This window comes from Penicillium robsamsonii (genome assembly GCF_028829455.1).
Source record: "Penicillium robsamsonii strain IBT 29466 chromosome Unknown utg000007l_segment0_segment0, whole genome shotgun sequence".
Classification (NCBI taxonomy): domain Eukaryota; kingdom Fungi; phylum Ascomycota; class Eurotiomycetes; order Eurotiales; family Aspergillaceae; genus Penicillium; species Penicillium robsamsonii.
The window spans coordinates 148,023-168,939 of NW_026643225.1; the positions used below are offsets into that span (position 1 = coordinate 148,023).

The 20,917-nt window shown below is 50.0% G+C and overlaps 10 protein-coding genes across 10 annotated transcripts; 4 read left to right on the top strand and 6 right to left on the bottom strand.

Moving 5' to 3' along the window:
- Window positions 1–351: 351 nt before the first annotated feature.
- N7447_010333 (mRNA transport regulator MTR10) lies at window positions 352–3,615 on the bottom strand (the record flags this gene model as incomplete). The annotated part of the gene is made up of 6 exons (XM_057234595.1): window positions 3,408–3,615; window positions 3,259–3,351; window positions 2,940–3,068; window positions 2,798–2,888; window positions 492–2,732; window positions 352–440 (listed from the first exon to the last, which is right to left on the bottom strand). The coding sequence occupies exons 1-6, from the start codon at window positions 3,531–3,533 to the stop codon at window positions 352–354; spliced, it is 2,769 nt and encodes a 922-aa protein (XP_057080815.1). The 5' UTR covers window positions 3,534–3,615.
- Window positions 3,616–3,759: 144 nt separating this feature from the next.
- N7447_010334 (small nuclear ribonucleoprotein E) lies at window positions 3,760–4,136 on the top strand (the record flags this gene model as incomplete). The annotated part of the gene is made up of 3 exons (XM_057234596.1): window positions 3,760–3,882; window positions 3,939–4,029; window positions 4,087–4,136. The coding sequence occupies 3 exons, from the start codon at window positions 3,760–3,762 to the stop codon at window positions 4,134–4,136; spliced, it is 264 nt and encodes an 87-aa protein (XP_057080816.1).
- Window positions 4,137–4,170: 34 nt separating this feature from the next.
- On the bottom strand, window positions 4,171–4,911 carry N7447_010335 (5-formyltetrahydrofolate cyclo-ligase; the record flags this gene model as incomplete). The annotated part of the gene is made up of 3 exons (XM_057234597.1): window positions 4,171–4,286; window positions 4,342–4,767; window positions 4,824–4,911. The coding sequence occupies 3 exons, from the start codon at window positions 4,909–4,911 to the stop codon at window positions 4,171–4,173; spliced, it is 630 nt and encodes a 209-aa protein (XP_057080817.1).
- A 553-nt stretch (window positions 4,912–5,464) lies between these two features.
- N7447_010336 (Chaperone endoplasmic reticulum protein-folding) lies at window positions 5,465–6,289 on the top strand (the record flags this gene model as incomplete). The annotated part of the gene is made up of 4 exons (XM_057234598.1): window positions 5,465–5,563; window positions 5,610–5,724; window positions 5,774–5,952; window positions 6,005–6,289. 4 exons carry the CDS (start codon window positions 5,465–5,467, stop codon window positions 6,287–6,289), a joined length of 678 nt encoding a protein of 225 aa, XP_057080818.1.
- Window positions 6,290–6,412: 123 nt separating this feature from the next.
- On the bottom strand, window positions 6,413–7,003 carry N7447_010337 (uncharacterized protein; the record flags this gene model as incomplete). Its single annotated transcript, XM_057234599.1, has 2 exons — window positions 6,413–6,812; window positions 6,864–7,003. The coding sequence occupies 2 exons, from the start codon at window positions 7,001–7,003 to the stop codon at window positions 6,413–6,415; spliced, it is 540 nt and encodes a 179-aa protein (XP_057080819.1).
- Window positions 7,004–7,295: 292 nt separating this feature from the next.
- On the top strand, window positions 7,296–11,628 carry N7447_010338 (putative non-repetitive nucleoporin; the record flags this gene model as incomplete). The annotated part of the gene is made up of 4 exons (XM_057234600.1): window positions 7,296–7,572; window positions 7,621–10,080; window positions 10,146–10,924; window positions 11,017–11,628. The coding sequence occupies 4 exons, from the start codon at window positions 7,296–7,298 to the stop codon at window positions 11,626–11,628; spliced, it is 4,128 nt and encodes a 1,375-aa protein (XP_057080820.1).
- A 216-nt stretch (window positions 11,629–11,844) lies between these two features.
- N7447_010339 (TauD/TfdA dioxygenase family protein) lies at window positions 11,845–13,022 on the bottom strand (the record flags this gene model as incomplete). Its single annotated transcript, XM_057234601.1, has 2 exons — window positions 11,845–11,972; window positions 12,026–13,022. 2 exons carry the CDS (start codon window positions 13,020–13,022, stop codon window positions 11,845–11,847), a joined length of 1,125 nt encoding a protein of 374 aa, XP_057080821.1.
- A 1,023-nt stretch (window positions 13,023–14,045) lies between these two features.
- Window positions 14,046–14,887, top strand: N7447_010340 (EXPERA domain-containing protein; the record flags this gene model as incomplete). Its single annotated transcript, XM_057234602.1, has 4 exons — window positions 14,046–14,127; window positions 14,174–14,365; window positions 14,610–14,762; window positions 14,817–14,887. The coding sequence occupies 4 exons, from the start codon at window positions 14,046–14,048 to the stop codon at window positions 14,885–14,887; spliced, it is 498 nt and encodes a 165-aa protein (XP_057080822.1).
- A 180-nt stretch (window positions 14,888–15,067) lies between these two features.
- On the bottom strand, window positions 15,068–16,486 carry ddiA (putative DNA damage-inducible v-SNARE binding protein Ddi1; the record flags this gene model as incomplete). Its single annotated transcript, XM_057234603.1, has 2 exons — window positions 15,068–15,792; window positions 15,874–16,486. 2 exons carry the CDS (start codon window positions 16,484–16,486, stop codon window positions 15,068–15,070), a joined length of 1,338 nt encoding a protein of 445 aa, XP_057080823.1.
- Window positions 16,487–18,674: 2,188 nt separating this feature from the next.
- On the bottom strand, window positions 18,675–20,355 carry N7447_010342 (uncharacterized protein; the record flags this gene model as incomplete). Its single annotated transcript, XM_057234604.1, has 4 exons — window positions 18,675–18,798; window positions 18,849–19,454; window positions 19,517–20,304; window positions 20,353–20,355. The coding sequence occupies 4 exons, from the start codon at window positions 20,353–20,355 to the stop codon at window positions 18,675–18,677; spliced, it is 1,521 nt and encodes a 506-aa protein (XP_057080824.1).
- Window positions 20,356–20,917: the final 562 nt, after the last annotated feature.

Consider the following 20,917-nt stretch of genomic DNA (forward strand, 5'->3'; position numbering starts at 1 on the left):
CCAATGGATTATTGATGCCCAATAGATTCATTACTCGTAATCAAATGACCATACACAGAAAGTGCGCCAAAGACGCATCTCAATGCAGAAATGAGTCGGACTATTGAATACCTAGATACAGGTCGAGCTCGTACAATACCTGAAGGGGCAGCAATGTCAAAGCCAGAAAGGTTCTGGTCAGTGCCGGCGTACCAGCAGGTCATTAATCATCACACCGAGTTCATGCCATCCCATCGTGTATCGTACCACATGGCACGTTAATAGCAACTGACGCCTGGTTTTGTGCAATGCTTCCGTGGGTTTCTCTTTTTTTTAGTGCTGATCAGCACTAAAGAATTTCCAGTGACATTCTCATCCGCTGAATCGGAATCGAGTGGCCTCCAGGCGGCCAAGGCCATCGCGTGGGGCTACATTGCGGCGGCGATAGGAGTTGGTGAAGTCTGCGTGAGGTTAGATGAGGTAATAAAAGAACAAAGGGAAGGAGGACCAACCTTGGAGGAGAACACGGATTTTGCGGGTGTCCCCTGACTGTACTTTCTCGGAGACATTCTTTAGCAGTCGCTCGGCTTCGCCGTGCTTCATAGTGCCAGTCGGCAGCATCTGCAGTGTAGTCTGCAGCCATGCCCCGGTTTCCTGGGGGAGCAGTTCGAACATCGTCATCAGTACTCCCGACGCATCAGCGAAGCAGTCACCAGGGAAAGTGAACATCATGCCCGTCAACACACGTTGCGCCAAAGGCTGGCCTTGCGAGATAATCAATGCCTTAACGGCCTCGCGAACCTCAGGCGGGGTAACGTAAGGCTGGCCTTCCGGACTGGTAAACTGGGAGACCATAGGCTTATCAAATGCAAAGCTGAACAGATCCCGGTAATAATGAAGCGTAGCGATGAGAGGGTCGACTTGTTGAAGAGTGAGAGCACTGAGGGCGGCGGAGAAGATGGGGACGGCGAGGGACGAGGTGATGTACTTCTTGGGGTAGTATCGAACGGCGTTCGAGGAGAGACGGAAGAAGTCTTCAATCACATCTGGCAGATTTTGAGGGGGGAGATCGTTCAAGATCCGCAGGAAAGCAATGGCCTGCTGCTCATAGAACTGGAAAACGGCATCGCTGGTGGCCTGGTCCACGTACTCGGCACCATCGGAGAACTCACGCACCACCGCATCCGTAGCCCAAAGGAAGCAGCCCTCGCGTGAGGCCTGGAATCCGTTCGCGATACTCTGAGCCAGAGTCGGCAAAAGAGGGATCATTCCAGTACGATAAGAAATGATCATGTATCGCCAGCATCGGCACACTCGCTCGAGAATAGGTGTGGAAGACGTAAAGTTCATGACAATCGTGGCCATAATAGGCAGAACCTCGCTGCAGTATTTGACGGCAGGGTTTTCTTCTCCCGGTGCAAGAATCGGAGTCACCACTTGCACAAAGATAGTGATCAGTTGTAGATGATCGGCCACGGCTCGCTGGCCTTCTTCAGTTTGCGCATTATTCGCAAGGTTCATAATGCGAGCCATAATCGGGTCGCAGAACATTTTGTATGAATCGTAGATCTTATCATGGGGCTGCACCGAAACCACTGCGGCAACACCTTCAGTGACTTCCTCCTGGCTGGTGGGCTTCAGCTTATCAAGAACTGACTCATAGAAGGCATGCAGCTGCGTAATATGGCCACCAAGCAACTTCTGGCAGTCTGTTCCCAAAAACTTGAAGGCAAGAGCAGAGGCCTGCACAACTTCTTGGGAAGAATGGTGGAAACCGGAAATCACATAGTTAAGCTGAGCCTCCAATGTTTCAGGGTGGTTAGCTGTCCATTCCGTGTAGCGTGCTAGTGCCATGATCGCCTGGAACCGCACTTTCTCCTGGTCAGGAATCTGAACGATCAAAGGAATCAATTCTCCAAGAATAGTGCTTTCTAAGGGGTCGACCATGCGGCCCATTGCGCGGAGACCAAACAGAGGAGCCTCCAATTCCTGCCAATGAGGAACATGCTCATTACTTGCCTGAGATGCATACTTGCCAACCCATTGCTGGATCAGTTGGTAGATTTTAGCAAGACAATCATTCACACCCACAACGGCACAGCAGTCCTTGAGGACATCGCCCATTGCATGGCGGAATTGACGGAATTTTTCCTCTTGCTCGCGGTCTCCAGAAAACAAATCTTCGGTCTCACCGTCTTCCGGACTAGGAAACTCGAGATGCTTCACCATGATGTCGACCAATTGGGCAAAGATAGGCTGGAACGCGAGCCGAGCGTCGGTGTACCGGTCCAGAGTAACATATTGCTTCAGTTCGTACCAGAAAATGAAAGTCAAAGACACTGCGTCGCGCTCCCAGTCCCGCGCGCAACATTCGAGAAGTGCCTCAACGAGTCCCTGGAACTCACCCGGCAGACGTGCAACGAGGACAACCCACGCTTCACCTGCCTCCGCAAACATTCGTGTGACACCCTTGAAAGCCTCCAAATCTTCAGCCTCGGCTGTTTCGGCAATCTTTGGGCGAAGTGCCATCAATCGGGGATAAAGGGCTTGAATGACGGGCAACGACTCGTCCACGTCCTTTGTGTCGCGGTAAAGCGTGCAAACACAGTCGACACCAGCGTCAAAAGATATGTCGTTGTCCAACGCTTTGAAGATAACATCCATGAGAGGTGACTCAACAACCTTGGCGGCAGGGATTTCACGTAGCCACGAAGTAATGCAGTCTAAGAGACGGGGGTTGGTTGCGGCAGCAGCTGTTTGTGGTCAGTTATGAATCCTACATACGTAATTGATAGAACAGGGTTCGTTGAATACGTACGCGACGACTGGGCATATTGGATCATCAGCTGCATGACCTGCTCCGCGTTGTCTTCTAGCAGCTCCTTGGTTCTCGCAAACAATTCATCTTCCTTTGGTAAATGTCAGCTTGGACCTTTGTGAACATCAATACTGAAACATACACTGAGATTGATTTTGCGACCCTCGGTGACTTCCTCGGGCAGAATCTTCAGGAACTCCAGCACACAGTCCCCTGCACTGCTTCCTAGCGCGGCTCCGACGGTCGCCAGTACATCTTTCCATGTGACCATCTGGATTGCCAAACTGGCTAGACACACACATAACTGAGTCTGAATAGGGCGCGGGCCTGGCGCAAATGCCACCAATAGGTTGAGAACCGAGTCTCGTAGGGCCAATACTGAGTCGGGGGGAGTTGATCGAGATCAAATATAATCTGCGCAATTAGAAACGGCGAAAATCTTCAGGCAAGAATAACCTTACTTTTCCTTTCAGTGTGGTCGCGGCGAATAGTTTGGCTTCAACGGGCACATCGGGGGACTGTAATAGAGCGTGGGTTGTGGTCCAGGCCTCAATCTATAAACACAAGGTCAGCGAACAATCCCACTCAATTCTAAGCCAAAGAATCGTACCGATTTCTGGAACTTCTCAAGGAATTCATGGGCCTGAGTCTTCTCAGTCCTAGGCACATTTCCTTGCATTGTCGCGACGGCCGCCAGGACCGGGGCGAATGCCTGCCCGGCTTCCTTGCTGGCCATGTTGAACTAAATAGATTAATCAAGGCTCAGCAATGTATCAAAAATGTATCAGCATCTGATGAGGCGAACGGGTTCGAAGAGGGGGAGTTGAAGGTGGGATGGGGTGGCCGTGACAAGATAACCGTATTACGGTAATCAAATCACGGGACGACTGCCAGGCCCGCCAGAGCTTTCTTCGCCTCGTCCCCCCGTGTGACAGCTATCACTTTCGACATAACCGCACATCATGGCAGGCCGCAAGACATTGTTGGCTCCGATTCACTTCATTTTCAGTCTCCTGCAGAAGCGCAGCACTGTTTCAGTCTGGCTGTATGAACAGCTCGCCTTCCGGATAGAAGGGAAGATCCGTGTATGTGTTTCTTACGAGATATCGTTTTGGTTGTCATCTAAGCTAACCTATGCTAGGGTTTCGATGAATTCATGAACCTGGTCATTGACGATGCCGTCGAAGTGCGTCTGGCAACCAAGACAGAGGAAGAGAAGCGCCGGCCACTAGGTACGATGAAATTGAAACCGGGGTCCCACGAGAACACAGCTAACTAATGCGCAACAGGCCAGATCCTCCTCAAGGGAGACAACGTTTCTCTGATCCAGGCCGTTTGAATTTTCGCTATTCCTTTTGTATTTTCAATTTGCACTACACCCTGCGGTCCAAGTATTGACCATCACCAACCACGATCGCATCTATCAACCAGTCGTGCTCCACCACGGGAATATCCTCGGAGAGTAACTGGTCTTGGAGAGAAAGGGCAACTACCATGGAGTTCAGTCGGGGATAAACGGATTGTTTCTTTTCTGGGACTCTTACCAAGGAATGGCATTTTGCGGGTCAATGTTGAGTATCGCGTTAGAAAATGATCATAATACCCTTTGCCATGACCAAGTCGTCGGAACCCGTGGTCAAAGGCCACGCCCGGCATAACAATAAGATCCAAGCCCTGTGTCAATCCGTTCGGTCGACCTTCAATTTGCGTAGCTAGGAGAGATGGGATTCCCCATTTGTCCGGCTGTAATGACTCAAACTCGGACATGGATCCGAGGGCGAACATGTCCATGATGGATGTTTTGTCCTGGGCATGAATGTACGGGATGTAGACATTCTTCCCGCGCTGTAGAGCATCCTTTACGATTCCTGTTGTTGATAGTTCCCCGTTTGGCATAGACAGGTATACGGCGATGCTTTTGGCGTTTTGATACTCGGGCAGTGACAAAAACTTGGCCGTTGCCGTGCTGGCTAGGACAGGTTAGCATGTACAACCTTAGAACTCAGGGGCCATCATTCAATCTGACATTGTTGACTTATTGAGGCTGCAGACAGACTCTGCAGCGTTGAGCTCATCCTCTTGCGAAGCTCACGCTTTGCAGCCTGGAATGCCATCCTGTTAGGATAGTTGTAGATAATTCTAAAGCCCACGGGTAAATACAAGTAGAGTAATCCGCGGGGGAAGTCCCTAGTTATAGGTAGAAAGGTCATCCGGTTTATGCTTTTTACCGCCTTGGTATATATTCCCGTAGAGTCATAATATTAATCCCAGTATGCTTACGGAGTACTTCGAAGTATTATTCCTACCTTGAGCTTACTTATATAGCTAATCATTCATATTTTTTTTTGTCTATGACACTGCGAATAAAGTATATGTAAAAAAAATAAAAAAAATAAGAAGTTAGAAGAACGCATAAGGTTTCCGCAAAAAAAGAAAAGGTCCTGCCCGGGTTCGAACTGGGGTTTCTGGTAATTTTAGATTGATACAATAGATCAAAAACCAGAGTGATAACCACTACACTACAGAACCAGTGTATATATTGTTTATATATAAATATTTATACAATGCAAACTTCAACCCTTTCCATTCCAGGAATGTTGTCTCCACCCCAATAAAGGGCGCCCTTCAAATACTCCCTTTCTGTACATTTTCCTTTTGTCAACTAAGATGTTTTTTATTTATCTTTTAGTTACAGCCGCTCTGGCAAATGCGAACGACTTGTTTGGAACATGGACCACCAAATCTCGTGACGTTCTTACTGGTCCAGTATGTGGAGCTACTATAGTATACGACTTGAGACTAACGTGTGTAGGGATTCTACGATCCGCTCAACGACAAGCTGCTCGAGCCGAATCTAACGGGCATTTCATATTCATTTGATGATGATGGAAATTATGAATCCGCATACTATCGGGCAATCTCAAATCGTCAGTACACTATGGATATAGATTTCGACGCCGTATTGATATTGAACAGCTACCGACCCATCATGCCCCGGAGGGATAATGCAATGGCAGCATGGGGCTTATACCGTGTTTGGCAACGGAACTTTGTTATTGACTCCAATTGCTGTCGATGGCCGTCAGCTGCTGTCCGACCCCTGTCGGAAGAAGTCAGGTCACTACACACGATATAACACCACCGAGGAGTTCAAGGTACATCTCTTTCGTTTTTCTCTCTCCGCCAGCTTTTTCTGACAACACACAGGGATTTACCGTAGATGTTGACAAGTTCAATCGCATTAAACGCCTCGATTTGACCAAGGCTGATGGCTCGGTCGTCAATCCCATGTTCCTCGCCTACCAGCCACCAAAGATGCTCCCTACCACTACATTGAACCCCATTCCAACCGGTGATAAGCGAAAACGAGAACTATCGTCAACGTCAGGATTCCAGCTGACCGCAAGAGAACAGCTGGTCAATCCAGACCGATGGTGGTGGTTGGGTGTTCTGATGACATCTCTTGGAGGTGTAGTTTTCTTCTGCTCATGAACCGTTTAGGCTGGCGTTGGTGAGGAGTTTGGGATTCGTTCTTTGTGTGAATTATAAATGAGATTGGAATGCCCTTGACTGAGGCTATTGTGACAGTAATATACAATCTGGTAAAATGTAAGCTCAAGAGAGCGCGTTCTTCACCTCGGTAGCAACTTCTTTCCGGTCCACTGGCTTGCCATCCAGAGGGCCTCCCGCAGCAAAGAGAGCTTTGAGAACCATTCCTTGGTTGGGCTTCGTATTGGCATTGATCATAGCAGCGATCTCGTTGATGACCACTTCCTTGATCTCGGCGATGGGGAGGGTCTTGACTTGACTAGCATATTCTTCCAAGACCACAACCTGTGCATCCTCTTTCTCCTTCAGATCTGGACGCTCAGCAGCCTCAAACTCCTTTGCCGCATCTTTGGAAGCATTCAGGCGTTTCCGGATTAGCGACAAGAGTTGAATGTCTGTCTGAATCGGGGAGGCGGTTTTGGCGGCGTTGTTGGTCTCGGAGATCAAAGCGCGAAGTACGTTTAGTCTAATCATAAGCTTGCTGAACCTTGAAGATATAAGTGGAAAGGATCTCTACCTGGTGGTGTCTTTGGCTCTCATGGCAGTTTTCAGATCAGTCCGCAAAGTTGCCATCAAGGGTGGCAGGACCGGACCAGTGGAATTCCACCGTACCAGACGAGCTGGTAGGCGCGAAGAAAAACGGACTGATTGAAACATTTCGACTGACAATTTAGACAATAAGAAACAAGCTCGATTGAGGGATCAATGGAGATGGGAGACAATCAACAATAACGTGAAGGCGGAAGATCCCAATTGGTCTGTGCGCTCCCAGGTGTTGACTCTCTCGCTTTTCGCAAAGACCTTGAATAATCCAATTTCCTCCCAAGACCTTCTCTCATCGTCATTCCCCCACATATCTTTTACTTTCCTTTTCCCATCCGACCTACACTGCAGCTTCTTTGTGATTCCTAGCGGGGGATCGTCCCTTTCTCCCTCTTAAACCGCCGCCATGTCGTATCCGACTCTTCCAACAAATCTCCCTCCGGCAACGCCGCAGAAACCCCTTCCTGGGGCTTACTTCCAGACCCCGGCGCCAGCTACCGCGCGGCCTCTCCCTGCCAAGTCGCCATTGCAAACGGAACCCCAGACGCCCATGCCAAAGCTCCCTCCAGCAGCCTCGAAAACCAAAAATCAAACGGTGAGCACCGAGGAACGCGGGGCGCGAACGATCAATAGCAGCTTGCAAAGCGAGTCGCGTTATCCAGACCTTGATAGCTATTTATCCCGTAAGACTCCCCAGCTAATACTCTCCGAACAAGACTGACTGAAAACAGAGGGCTCCTCGTCTGAGTACAACATCCCCATATCTCAATCATGGGCACCATTCCAAAAAGTCAAGATGTACGACATCCCCGACCAGATTTTCGATCAATATAACCGCGCACAAGTTTCGACTAGCATGGGTCTGTTTGCTGAATTAAACCACGCGTGGGTCGCGATTGACAATGCGTTGTACATTTGGGATTTCACACACCCCAACCCGCAATTGGTGGGATTCGAGGAACAGCCCAACAGCATCAATGCTGTCAAGCTGACCAAACCGCGCCCGGGGGTTTTCTTGCCTGCGATCACCCATTTGCTGGTCATTGCGACGACTGCGGACATCATTCTACTGGGGATGGGCTACGAGAACACGCCCAGCGGAGGTCGCCAGGTTTCTTTGTATCACACAGGGATGTCGGTAGCAGTCCGTGGCTTGGATATCAATGTTTTCGCGGCATCGGCATCTACTGGACGCATTTTCTTTGGAGGATCGTCTGACACCGATGTGCACGAGGTCACTTATCAACAGGAGGAAAGGTGGTTCCAGGGCCGCTGTGGCAGAGTCAACCATACCAGCTCGCGTCTATCGGCTTTCAAGCCTTCGATGAGCCTGACAAATCTTGCACAAGGCGCCGCCGAACATGTCGTGCAGATGGTAATTGATGACAGCCGGAATTTGCTCTACACACTCTCCTCGGCATCTACAATCCGCGTGTTCCACATGGGACCTGAGGGCAGTCTGACACTCGCAATCACCAAACGCGCTCTGGATATCTACTCCAACATCGGGCACATCATCACCTCAAACGAAACCCTCAACCCCAGAGTCAAAATTGTGTCAATCAGTCCGGTGCCAGCTACAGAAGCGTCGCGGTATCATCTAGTTGCAACAACGGTGACAGGATATCGCATCTACCTCAGCGCCACCGGTTCAAACAGCTGGGCACCTACGTCGACCACCACCAGTCCTCCCACAAGCATGCAAGCACTGCATGTCAAAACACCACCTGTCGATATCTCCCCCGGCGTGAGCGGAGTGGCATCCCCCAACTCACTTGTTTCACCTCTTGGCACGGTTTTACCTTCTGCTGGTCAGATTACCACACTTTCACCAACTCGTCTTGCCGAGCGATATTCCCCAGGCTATTTCTTCTGTTTCACTACGAAGGATCCACAACAAAAGATCGATACCCTTTTCATCTCAACTCCGGACTCTGGTCGAGTCGCTCAGTATCAAGAAAGTCCGGTCAATGGTAAAGCCGCTGAGTCGGCTATCATCCTTGACCTGGGAGGCAAAGCAGAGGATATTGGTTTGATTTCAGCGCCTTCGCCGGTGACCAACGAGCTGGCTGTTCAATTCGACCACCCGGCTGCTGAGATCGCGATCCTGACTAATGGTGGAGTTCATATCATTCGTCGGCGTCGTCTCGTGGATATCTTCGCGGCTTTGCTCCGGAGCAGCGGCAATCCCCACGAGGGAATGTCCGGAGAGATCCAAAATTTCCTTAGAACATATGGACGGAGCGAGATGCTGGCGACTGCTCTGGCAGTGGCCTGTGGCCAGGGCATGGAGATTTCCCCCGACCAAAGACTGACCCGAATTACCGATCCGGACATCCTGGCGGCAGCACGCCAGGCCTTCATCACCCAAGGTGGTCGAGCCCATCTGAATGAAAATGCTATTGCAGATGGCTCAACGTCTGTTCTCGACGCAGTGCAGCCCTCTCCTCGACACACGGGGATTGCACTATACATCGCCCGTCTGTTGCGATCTATCTGGAAGGAGAAGATTGCCAAGGTGGGCAATGGACCTAATGGCGCACAATCCGTTTCCGCGTCCGTGAGTTCCAGTAAACTGCAGACTGTCCAGCATGATCTCTCCTCGCTGGCAGAGTTCTTCAAGGTGAACAAGACATTTATCGATGGGCTCAACGGTCCCGACGCTCTTGCCCGGGTAAACAGCAAGCAAGAAGAAGTGGCGTTGCAAGCCGAGCACCGTGCATTGCACTCACTCGTTCAGTTAGTGTCACACACCATCGAAGGTATCTCGTTTATACTTGTTCTATTTGATGAGCGGGTTGATGAGATTGTGGCGACTTTGCCAGCTGAGTCGAAAGCAAAGTTCCTCAGCCTCACCTTTGAGGAACTCTTCAGCTCCAGCAAGGGCCATGACATTGCCAAGGAACTCGTGAAGGGTATTGTCAACCGGAACATTGCCAAGGGTTCCAACGTCGAGACCGTGGCTGATGCACTTCGACGACGATGTGGCAGTTTCTGCAGTACAGAGGATGTGGTGATTTTCAAGGCGCAAGAAATGCTGAAGCGTGCGACTGAGGCCGGTGCTAATACAGAATTGGGCCGCAACTTGCTCAACGAGAGTCTGCATCTCTTCCAGCAGGTGGCAGAATGTCTACCTATGGATTATCTGGTTTCGGCTGTGGACAATTTCATTGTCAACCAGTTCTTTGCAGGTACGTTGTGCAATCCTTGGTGGTCTTTGCTATCTCATACTAATTGGGGATTTTCTCTCTTTCAGGTGCTATTCAGCTTGCCCTCAATGTTGCTGCTCGGTCCGACAAGTCAAACCTTGCCTATTCCTGGATCATGGACCAGCGTCCCGAACAGGTGCCTATCCCCCTTTTCCCCTATGGATCCCAGCGCGCACTGACGCCCACGACTACCCAGGACCCCCGTAAGGAATACTTTTATTTCCGCAAGCAGTGCTACGACCTCATCTTCAAAGTCGTGCTTGCAGTTGACAAATTGGCTGCATCTGATCCCGGTCTCATTGATGGCCAGCTGACCACAATTGCCAAACGCCAGAACGAGGCCTATGGCGTGATTTCCGATTCCACCGATGAGGTATTCCTGACGAGTTTGTACGACTGGTACCTCGAGCAGGGCTGGAACGATCGCTTGCTGCAGACTCAATCGCCATTTGTGGTCACATACCTCCAGCGCAAGTCGAACGATGATCTGGGCCATGCTGATCTGCTCTGGCGGTTCTATGCCCAGTCCCAACGATTCTTCGAGACTGCACAGGTTCAATTCCATCTGGCCAATAGTGCTTTCGTGTTGCCATTGAGTCGCCGTATTGAGTACCTTGGTCAAGCCCGTGCCAACGCTTCAATTTTCACACCGGACGTTGGGCGGCAGTCAAGGCAGCGACTGCTGCAAGAGATTTCGAACCTCATTGATGTGGCCAATATTCAGGATGACCTACTCCAAAGACTCAAGGATGACGAGCGGATTCTCCCCGAGCGGAAACCCGAGATCCTGCGCGAAGTCGATGGACCAGTGATGGATATTAGCACAGTAAGTCTCCGTCCCAACTTTTTTTCTTTTTTCTCTCTTTGAATTCTTCCCCTGGGAATCAGATTTAAAATACGATACTAACATGTTTTCAGCTATTCAATAAATACGCCGACTCGGCCAGCTACCATGACATTTGTCTCCAAATCTTCTACCAAGCCGACCATCGCAATGCGGCCGACGTCAAGTCAACCTGGCAACACCTGATCCAGGGGGTCCATGACGCCACCGTTCAGCACGGCTCACCGCAACCTTACGAAGCGGTGATCGACAAGGTCCGCAGCCTCGGCAGTCGTCTACGGATGTCCGAGACCATCTTCCCCATCCGTGAGCTTGTCCCCATGCTAGAGCGGTATGCACTGGAGTTCCAGCGTAATGTCGGCCCGGCAACCTGGGTGGTGGATCTCTTTATCGATCTTGGTGTGGCGCATGAATCCCTGTATGCGGTGTTGGAGACGATGTACTACACCGACGAAGCGCCCTTCCACGGATCAAACCGCCGGTTTATCGCACACGACCTGTTGTACCTGCTGAATGGCTGGTTCCACGAGACCGTGCGCCTGGGTGGCATGGTTTTCGGGTCGGATATCGTTGCCGAGCGGGTTTCTGAGATGCTGCTGATCCTGCAACAGAGCGGTGTCATTAGTGGGGAGCAGTTGGAGGTTGCTCATGACTTGCGGTCACGGATCGACGACATTCTACGGTAATGTGGCGTTTGAGGCGAGTCATGTGCAGAGATTTACTTGACATATCTTTGGGGGGGGGGTTCTGGCTTTGTACTTTAAGGCGTGAAGGTAATGAAAACGAATTCAGGTTTTTCACATTGCAATGAATATTCCAATATACCAAAAAAACAAATTAAACTCCAAATTCAAATCTATAGCCAAAACCGAAACACCGACCATTCTATCACATTATGCAGTTTATTCGAATTCATCCTCAACTTCATCCTCATACACCGGAATGGGCTTTTCACCTAGCGCAATCAAACGGAAGATATGACGCGCCTTGGCACCGTAATCATCATCCAAATAATCAACAATAGCCGAATCTTAAGATAATTAGCAGGGAACTCAATTCCAAAACCCCCCAAAAAAAACTCACGAATAGTTGACCGATTATCAAACATCACAATTGTCCTCGGTTGCCAGCGCACCCGAACCTGGAAATCATGACCGGTAACCAAATGATTCATCAGGAAATCCAAGACCCATTTGGTCTCTGAATCCTTCAGACCATGAATCTTCGTAATAAACTCCCCATTCAAAAACATACACTTCTCACCGGTCACAGGATGCACGCGGATAAGCGGATGGACCGTATCAACGGGATCCTTCCTGACCAAGCCACCCGTCAAGCGAGCATGACCAATCATCTTCGCCGACGAATGAGTAACCTTCAATCCATCCAGGAAAGCCGTGACGGCGGGCGAAAGCCGCTTATAGGCTAGGTCGGTAGCCGCGAAAACGGTATCACCGCCGACTTCGGGGCCCTGCAGGAGCCCAAGCATGACGTAACCGGGAGGCTGGATTTCATAACTGACATCCTGATGCCAGAGGGTCGTTGTCGTGCGCTGCTGCAAGAAACGGGTGATTTCATCTCTGTTTCCGTCGCGATGAATGATATGGAAAGCGGGATGACCGGTCATTGAACCGGAGACGGGTTGGTAGTTTGGTTTCCCGAAGTGGCGCATGAAGGATTCCTGGGCATCTGGGCCGGCATCGATAAGGTCCTGATCTGGGAACGCGACGACCTTACGCTCTGCGATGAGGAGGGCGAGTTCATCTCGTCCGGCGGGGGAGAGGGAGGAGAGCTGGACGTTCTCGATGATTGTTCCTAGGCTGGGCTGGATGTGGGAGACTTTTGCGGATGCGGGGAGGAGGTTTGGTTTTGATTTATTGCGGACGCGCAGGGCTGGATCTTCATATTCAAAGGGTTGGAGGGGATCGAACCAGATTGGATCCCAGGAGGGGAGGTATTGGGGGTATTTTGTTGAGATCTTGGATTGTTTGTCTACATCGACGTAGGGGATATTGATATCATAACTGATTGGTTCTTCCTTTTTGGGGTGTTTGGAACGAACGGGGGCCGAGGAAGGCATTGTATAGCTATAGATTGTATCGAGAGTGGAGTATAGAAGATGGATAAAGGGGGAGGGAATGTCTTTATATATTCTGTATACTCCTATATATCAACGTAAAACACTAGTCACTTCCCTTCATCTCCGAGTGGACGATGAACAGCGGTCAGAGAGAAGGAAAAAAAAATAAGGAAATTCACTAAATTCAGTCCATCCAGTCAATCCATGTCAAATCCACTTATCCACCTGCAAATCCCCCTTCCACTACCGTACCACTACCGTTCGCCCACTTTTTTTTTTTATTATTATTTCAATTTCTATAGCTTCTATCTTACACCGCTAGGTAATGTTGAATACTTCGAAGATAAGGCATAATGCAGGCCGAATAGCAATTGCATTATCTGCCATGATCTATGCATACGGAGATTATGATTCGGCATGGGGTTCCGTTCCTCGGCGCCAGTAGAACTATTTAGGAAGTTCTACGGAGAAAGGGGAAATTAAGGAAAGAAGGAAAAGAAGGGGAAAAAGGCTGGAAAATTAGAAGAAAAACAGCAGAAGAGAAAGCAAAGGAGAACACCCTGTCCTGAGCTAATTAGGGCATCCCGATCTTGCGGTCTACTTCCGATGTATACTCTTTGACCTATCGAAGACGAACTAGCAAGTTCCCTGTATGCATGACTACCTTATCCAATGTAATTCCTGTAAGATTTGGCATCCAAGGTCCTTTAGATACTTCATACGGAGTCGAGGTAATCTATAGCTTCCGAAGTCAGGCCACCTTGAAATTGAGCGGTGAGATGATGGATTTAATCTATAGTCAAGAGTAACTATTTTAACCTCTAAATATTAAGATTACACTAATAACAGGAAAAAAAAGCAATTATAAACTATGTTATTTAGTTCCTATAACTTCCAGATTGTTCCTTGGTCACCTGATTCTCTCTACCCCCTAAAACACAAATCAACACATCTACACTTCCAGGACGGAGTACACCCCAACGGAGTATATTGTACACCCCTACACGCCCTGATCTTATGCATATGACCCAGCACAATATGCCCTCACGTAAACGGGACTTGGCCTATCTCCTATTTTTCATCACCCATGTCCCGATCATTCTCCGTACGTTCCATCTCGATAATCTTTTATACCTGCACTAACAACATAGTAATCGACACCGTCCCCCTTCAACCGACCATCCTCCAAACAGACCTCTCCCACCAACTCCGCGACTTCTACATCACAACCTACCGCGATAAATTCTTCGAAGATCCGCCAACATGGTTCACCGTCTTCATCTGGATGGAGCTGCTGTACCACCTCCCAATCTCGATATGGGCGGTTAGGGGTTTGCTGAAAGGTATTTACTCTTTTTTTTTAAGCTCGTGCTCGTACATGGTACTATGTATACTTACATGTATACGGAGTACATGTATCCTTATCCGCGTCTATCCTGTTTATCCTTCCCCCCCCCCTACATCAAATCTTACATCTAATACATATTCATATCAAATGCGCTCAAATCTGACTTACATTACCCTTATTCTCCCCGAGATAACCGGGAAATGACATCACCAAAAATGACTAATTTCCAATTCATCCAGATCATCCCCTCGTCCCCGTCCACCTCCTCGTTTTCGGTATTCAGGCCTTTATCACCACGCTGACATCTTTGGTGGTTGTATGGAGTTGGACCGATCGCTCGGTTGCCGAGAAGCAGCAACTTAGCATGCTATATGCACCCTATATGGCGTTAGGTATGTACACGCACGGAAGGTTGTCTGACATGTGATTTACTAACACATGATAAGGCGGGTTCATGGCTCTAGACATGGTATTCCGCCTACGCGACAAACTAATGCCCAAAAGCAAGCGGGAGTAAACATCTACTCTCTCTGCTCCCATACACACCGAGTTACAGATAGACAAAATAAACAAAATCTATTATAATGCCAGCGTTATCATCGTACACCTCATTACGTGCTTTGATCAAATCTCGCTAATACAACTTCCCATCCCAACCAAAACGCCCCCGAATGTAAATGCAGACACCGACCGTAGATCAAAACAAGAACCCGAGCGCCCTGTCTAGGTCTCCGTGTGCCATATCCAGAGCCTGGAGAGCTTCCTCACGCGAGAATCCCATCTCTATGATCTTGGCAATCGAATCCTGCGGCCACCGCGAGGCAGGCGGTGCCGGCGCAGGCCGGATATTGATTCTTGGCTGTGGCCCCGATGCGCCGGACCCGGACCCGGAGGCGGACGCATTATTCTTGGCCGTGGCATCGGCGTTGGGGTTGTTCTCAGCTTTATGCGTGACTGCGCCAGTGCGGGCACCCACTTCAGCACCATCGGCGCCTTTAACCGTAGGTTCGGCCTCGAACTCTTCAGTCAAGTGCTTGGGGATATCGCCCTCACCGAGGAAGGGCACAGCCTGGCCCTGAATTATCAGGGCACCACGCTGGAGATCGATACAGGCCTGGTGACGACGGAGCATGTCCAACCCCAGAAGCAGGTCGATCTGCTTGCCTTCCATGACAGTGAAGGAGCAGGGCAGGAACATCTCGCCGATCTTGATCTGGGCGGAGTGAACCCGACCCAGGATCGGGGCGGTCCCGACACCCTTGGCGATGCCGCCGTAGCGACGGTCTACCAGGCGCATTATGTTACACGATGTTGCACATTCGGGGGACATGATGGTCACCTGGGCGCCGGAGTCGACGAAGGCGTTTAGACGGTGGCCATTAACTTCGACGGGGATGTAGAGCATTGTCACGCGACCGAAGGCTAGCGAAAACAGAGTTGGTTAGCTTTTCAGTTCATCCTCGATCCAGTGGCTTAGCAAAGAAGTCCGATGTAGAAACGTACACTCGGGATGATGCTCCATAGCATTGTGTAGATTTTCCGTAACAGCATTCTGGCGAATAATCTCCTCAATTTCCTTCTGGTTATCGGGGTTGAAAGGATCGGCATTGAGCATTGCAATACGAGCTTCCTTCTGTGCCTCCCGCTGCGCCTCACCCTGTTGCTGCCTAAGCAGAACCTCACGGAAGCGCTGAGCATTATCCGCCGCATCAGACAGCTCCGGGTTCTGCCTGCGGACGGCCTCGCGCACGCGGGGATCACCCAGGATATGTAGACGAATAGTTTCGGGGTCTGGCATGCCGGGGCGGGGTTGAGTATTTTGTCTGGGTGCGACGGAGCTGGGCGCGGCGGGGCGAGGGGCTTGGGATTGGGGAGCTCGGAGGGTGACGTGCACACCGAGCATGTCGCCCTCGGTGATGCCGACTTGGTCTAGTGTTTGGTCGGGGTTCTGGAGGAGCTGGTTGTTGTAGACGAGCTGTTGGGCTTGAGGTGGGATGGTAGTTTCACTTTCGACAATGGATTTCAGTAGACTGATCGACATGTCGCTGCCCACTTCTAGGTTGATAATGTCCGAGTCCGCCTGCTCGGGGCGGATGACGTTGACGGTGATACGCATGGTATCGGGCGGGATGTCTGCTGGGAAGGGGGTATGAAAGCAGGTTAGAGAAGAGAGAAAGAGTAGAAAAGATGGGAAGAAGTAGAAAGTGAGGAAAGATTAATAAAGCGGGAAGGGAACACCTGACTGGGGAGGAGCTCTCTCTCTCTCTCTCTCTCTCTCTCCCTCTCTCCCTTACATCCACTCTCTTCCTTTTCCTTTCGCTCTCGGATAGACTTTTCTGACTCTAGTGCTGCAGCTAACACGGTCTACATATTCTGCCTATTGCATATGCGCAATGAGCCCCGCGCTGAGCCGTTTAGCTCCTCCACTAATGCCCACCCGCCCTCAAACGGGTTAACGGCTGGGTCTTTCTCCGCGTCATCGTCAGGGGGAAGAGAGCCTCGGGAAGTTACTGGATATAGCGGCCCCTTGAAAATGCCCTGTTTTCTCTTCCGATATCCCACACCGGGGCATTGCTACCCAGTGCCCAATTCATCGTTTACTTGTCAATCTACTATGTACAGCGGGGCTACTTAGCCCACTGCCCGGGATCCCCGTGGGCTAGAGCTATTTCAAAAGTACCACAGTCCGTTCGTGTGTATTGTCCCACCAGACCAGCCCCAAACCAGCCCCAAACCAGGCAGCCCTAAGCTATTTGAAGATATGGCGCAGTTCGATGAGAAATCGTTCAACTAACCCTGGAGCCCCCACACTAGTCGATACATACAGGGAACTCCAGCCATGCTTTGAGACTGCCCAGTGCAGCTCAGGTAACTGTATTTGTCTAAACATTGCAACGCTAGCACATTGTAAACCCATTATAATGAGTTTGAGGCGCTGGTCAGGCGTTCAAATAGGTAAACGGTTCAACACGGTTCCCGACTATACGGTGGTAACTATTTCCGAGATGGCCATTTCTAGAGCCGTGCATTAGTGCTAATGTTTCAGATTGGCTCCCTTAACCCCAACGTCCGTTGAATCAGGCATGACGCCGATTCGGGGTTCCTTGGGATTCTGACAATCTATTCTCATAGGCTCGCTTTTCCTGGTCCATACTCTCTCTACATCGTATTTTTTATATCTCTAGCTAACCGCGCCAAGGAGAATATAAGGACTTTGTGATCTTCAAATTCAGCCAGCACATCTTCGCTACAGTGCAGCTTAGTGACGCTGTGGCGATGGTGGGCAGATTTCACCCTAATAATGCGGATACCCCGAATGCCGTTGCCTGTTTGACTTATCCTAACACGCAGAGCAAATCATGTAAGCTATCCACGGGTCTGGTTTTTTTGGACAGGTGGGAAAATTTGCCGACGGAATAACCCTTTGAGTATTCAGGTGCAATTTGCCTTTGACCAAGCTGCATGCTATTGATGCGCACAGCCGATGGGACACCGGGACCCCACTAACCACCTTGGCGTCGATCAATTCGACAGGAATCTAACCCAAGAGAGACATGATGAGACTCAACGCTCATTGAGCCACATGGCGTGCGACATAGCCTCGTCTCTGCTGCATTACTGCTGAGCCTCTCTCCAAATGGCAAGTTGCAGTTTATAGGGTGATATGCATGTAACGATGCTGCCTAGGCCAGTGGTGTTGAGGGGGCTCTATAGGTTCGCGCGGTCGCCACTGTGGTGGACGTAGTCGGCAACGGAGTATAGGTCATGGCTGTTGTCATTGCTGGAAAGATACGTGCATACCTAAGTATGTAAGCACCTAGATTTGGTGATAGCGAATATCGAGGACTGTGGAGGGTCTATAGTATCTGGGATAGCATGCAGCATACGCATTGTAGGTATCAACATTCAAATAATTAGGGCTATGTCTGCATCTCCCATATGCCTCTCTCACATTCCGAGTGAAGTCGAACGTTGTACCGTCTTTATACTCGGAGAGTGATCTTAAAAAGGCTATTAGAGATACCAGAGTCTAGTCAGTGGCCATACCTTCTGGTTCTAATAAAAGGACATTAACAGGTACCTTTTGATCTAGTAGTCTATATGGATTGCGTAGAACTCAGACAAATGGAGAATAATCCGGAAAGTCATGTCATAATTATTCATAACGTCGTCTTAGCACTATGCAGTAAGAAAGTCTGGCCGAGAAACTATAGACGAAACCTATAACTAGATTAGATTAAAACAAAGTTTCTATCCCTCTGATCCGAAAAAAAAATACGCCTGAAAACTCCTTGCTTCCACTGCTAGCGAGCAGCGATACTTGGGAAGAACCGCGGACCTGCATACCCATGTGCGATGATGCTTTCGATATCAATATTCCCATGGGCCCGTGGGCTCCACAGCTTAATGAGAATGAACCGACCGGATCTTGAATCGTCAGTATTCGGTTCTCCACATCCAATACTAATGGTACATACGGAGGCGGATCAAATTTGATGGTAACCATGCTCTTTTCTCGCTCGATAAAGAAGCGCGCATGCGGTTTCAGAACTTCGGCAGCTGGCTGAGCAGGTTCGGCTGGGGGGTTTGGATGCACGAGGCTTGGGCCACGGCGTAGTCTCTGCTCGCTGATGCGGCCGAGAGCATCCAACCGTTCATATTCAACTCGTGGCCGACGCTGATGTCTGCTGGAAGACTCCTCTTCATCGCTTGGACTCTCGTCGGTATCCGACAAAGGTTCTTCTGTCTGTTCGGCCAGCCTTCTTTCGAGTAATGCAGAGCGCCAGTCTTCGTCCTCTCCCGAATCTTCGTTATTTTCGTCGTACTCGGTGGTGATGCGGAACTGCGCTTGCGGGTCTTCGGCGGCACGCGGGACCGCGGCCGAATGTGGGCTCATGAGGACTGTGCGTTCGAGGTTTTGAAGTGGTGGTCGGAACCCAGTGAGATATTCCTGGGACGGTTGCATGCCACTGCGGCGGCCTCGTCGGCGGTATCGGCCGCTGGAGTATTGAATTTGGTATTGGGCGGTGCGGGCAAGCAGTTCATCAGAGGTCATGGCGACAAAGACCATGCCTTCTTGTATTCTGGTTTGATTAGCCCATAATTAGCCATCATTTCAATATACAGACACGCCTGCTGGACATACGGAGCATCGAACCCGCACTGAGGGGCTCGGATCACGATCTTCTTCAAGCAGAACGGGGCCTCGCCCCGATGACAGAGGACTAGGTTGCAGCGGGCCTCTTTAGTAGAGTATACACTTGTGTTGTCGTCTAAAACATTCTCGGGACGCGAACACCCGCTATCTGGATCGTAGCTTCCGCCGTCGCAGCTGGCGATTTCCATTTGTAGCATTCCCGGCACTACTTGTCCATATTGACCGTAATTAAAACCTCGAAACTCCTCACGATTATCATCGGTGTCCAGCTTCCGACGCTTCATCCGTCCTTGGCCATCGCGGCCCGACTGGCCGGATGGTGGCATGAGGGACGATGACCTGGATAAAGATCCGTCCGGGCTCGGTGGTCTGAGAATTTGCCAGGGCAAGCGATGGTGAGCAGAATGTGATTCCGGTGAGAGCGAAGTTTGAGCCCGTTCTGAGCGAAGCTGGTCGTGCCAAATGTTCCGAATTCGCTCTGCGGGGCCAACTGTTTCGGCCTGTAGTTGTTGGATCTGGCGATCAATGTCGGCCCGGGCCTGCTCAAAGTTGGGACGATCGCGAACTCGGTCCAGAGAATGCTCAGCGACTTCTCTATTTAATGTTTCCAAGGCCAGGGTGGCGTTGTAGGCGTGGTGGGCCCCGGAGCGATTTCGTTCGGATACGAAATTGCGGAGATGCTGGAGACGGAGGACCTCAGGGCGGTCGTCAGGCCTGGTACGGGATATCCGGCGGGACGAAGAGGAAGAAGCACGAGGATAATCGTAATTCCCTGACTAAAAGGTGTAAGACACTGGTCAGACGCATAGGAATGAGAGACATACCATCGTATAGGTTTGGTACCGCTTAAGAGGTGGAGTTACCTATGTCGGGTTAGGGGATAGGGGTCGGTGATACCGTCAACACACCCAACAGACAATAAAAATTAAAAGACGATACCCAAGGATATTTAAGGTAAAAAGAGCCCTGGAGAGAGTGTCAAAGTAAGTTGCCCAAGGTTGATAACACGTGATGGTGGATTAGATCATCGAGAGTGGAGTGAAAGTGGAAGGTTGAAAGGTTGAGAGTTGCAACTTCATTGTATGCATGGAAGTCACATATTTTCATATATTTTCATTGATCTCTCTTTCTGCACTTGGTCTCTCGTGTAAACTCCGGCATGGGTTAATGGCTAATTGTGTCACTTTCTTTGACCTTAGACTCTATGATAAAGGACTAGAGCCACGAGAGTGGCCTCTGGAATGCTTGTCGATATTCATTTTCAATGCAATGCCAAGTCTTATCTCTGCTAGATGGTGGCACTTTTCAACCTAAACATGTTGCCCGATGAGGAAAGTGAAGTCCTGTAGAAATGCTCTACGGTATTGTAGATCATTTGTTAAGAAAATT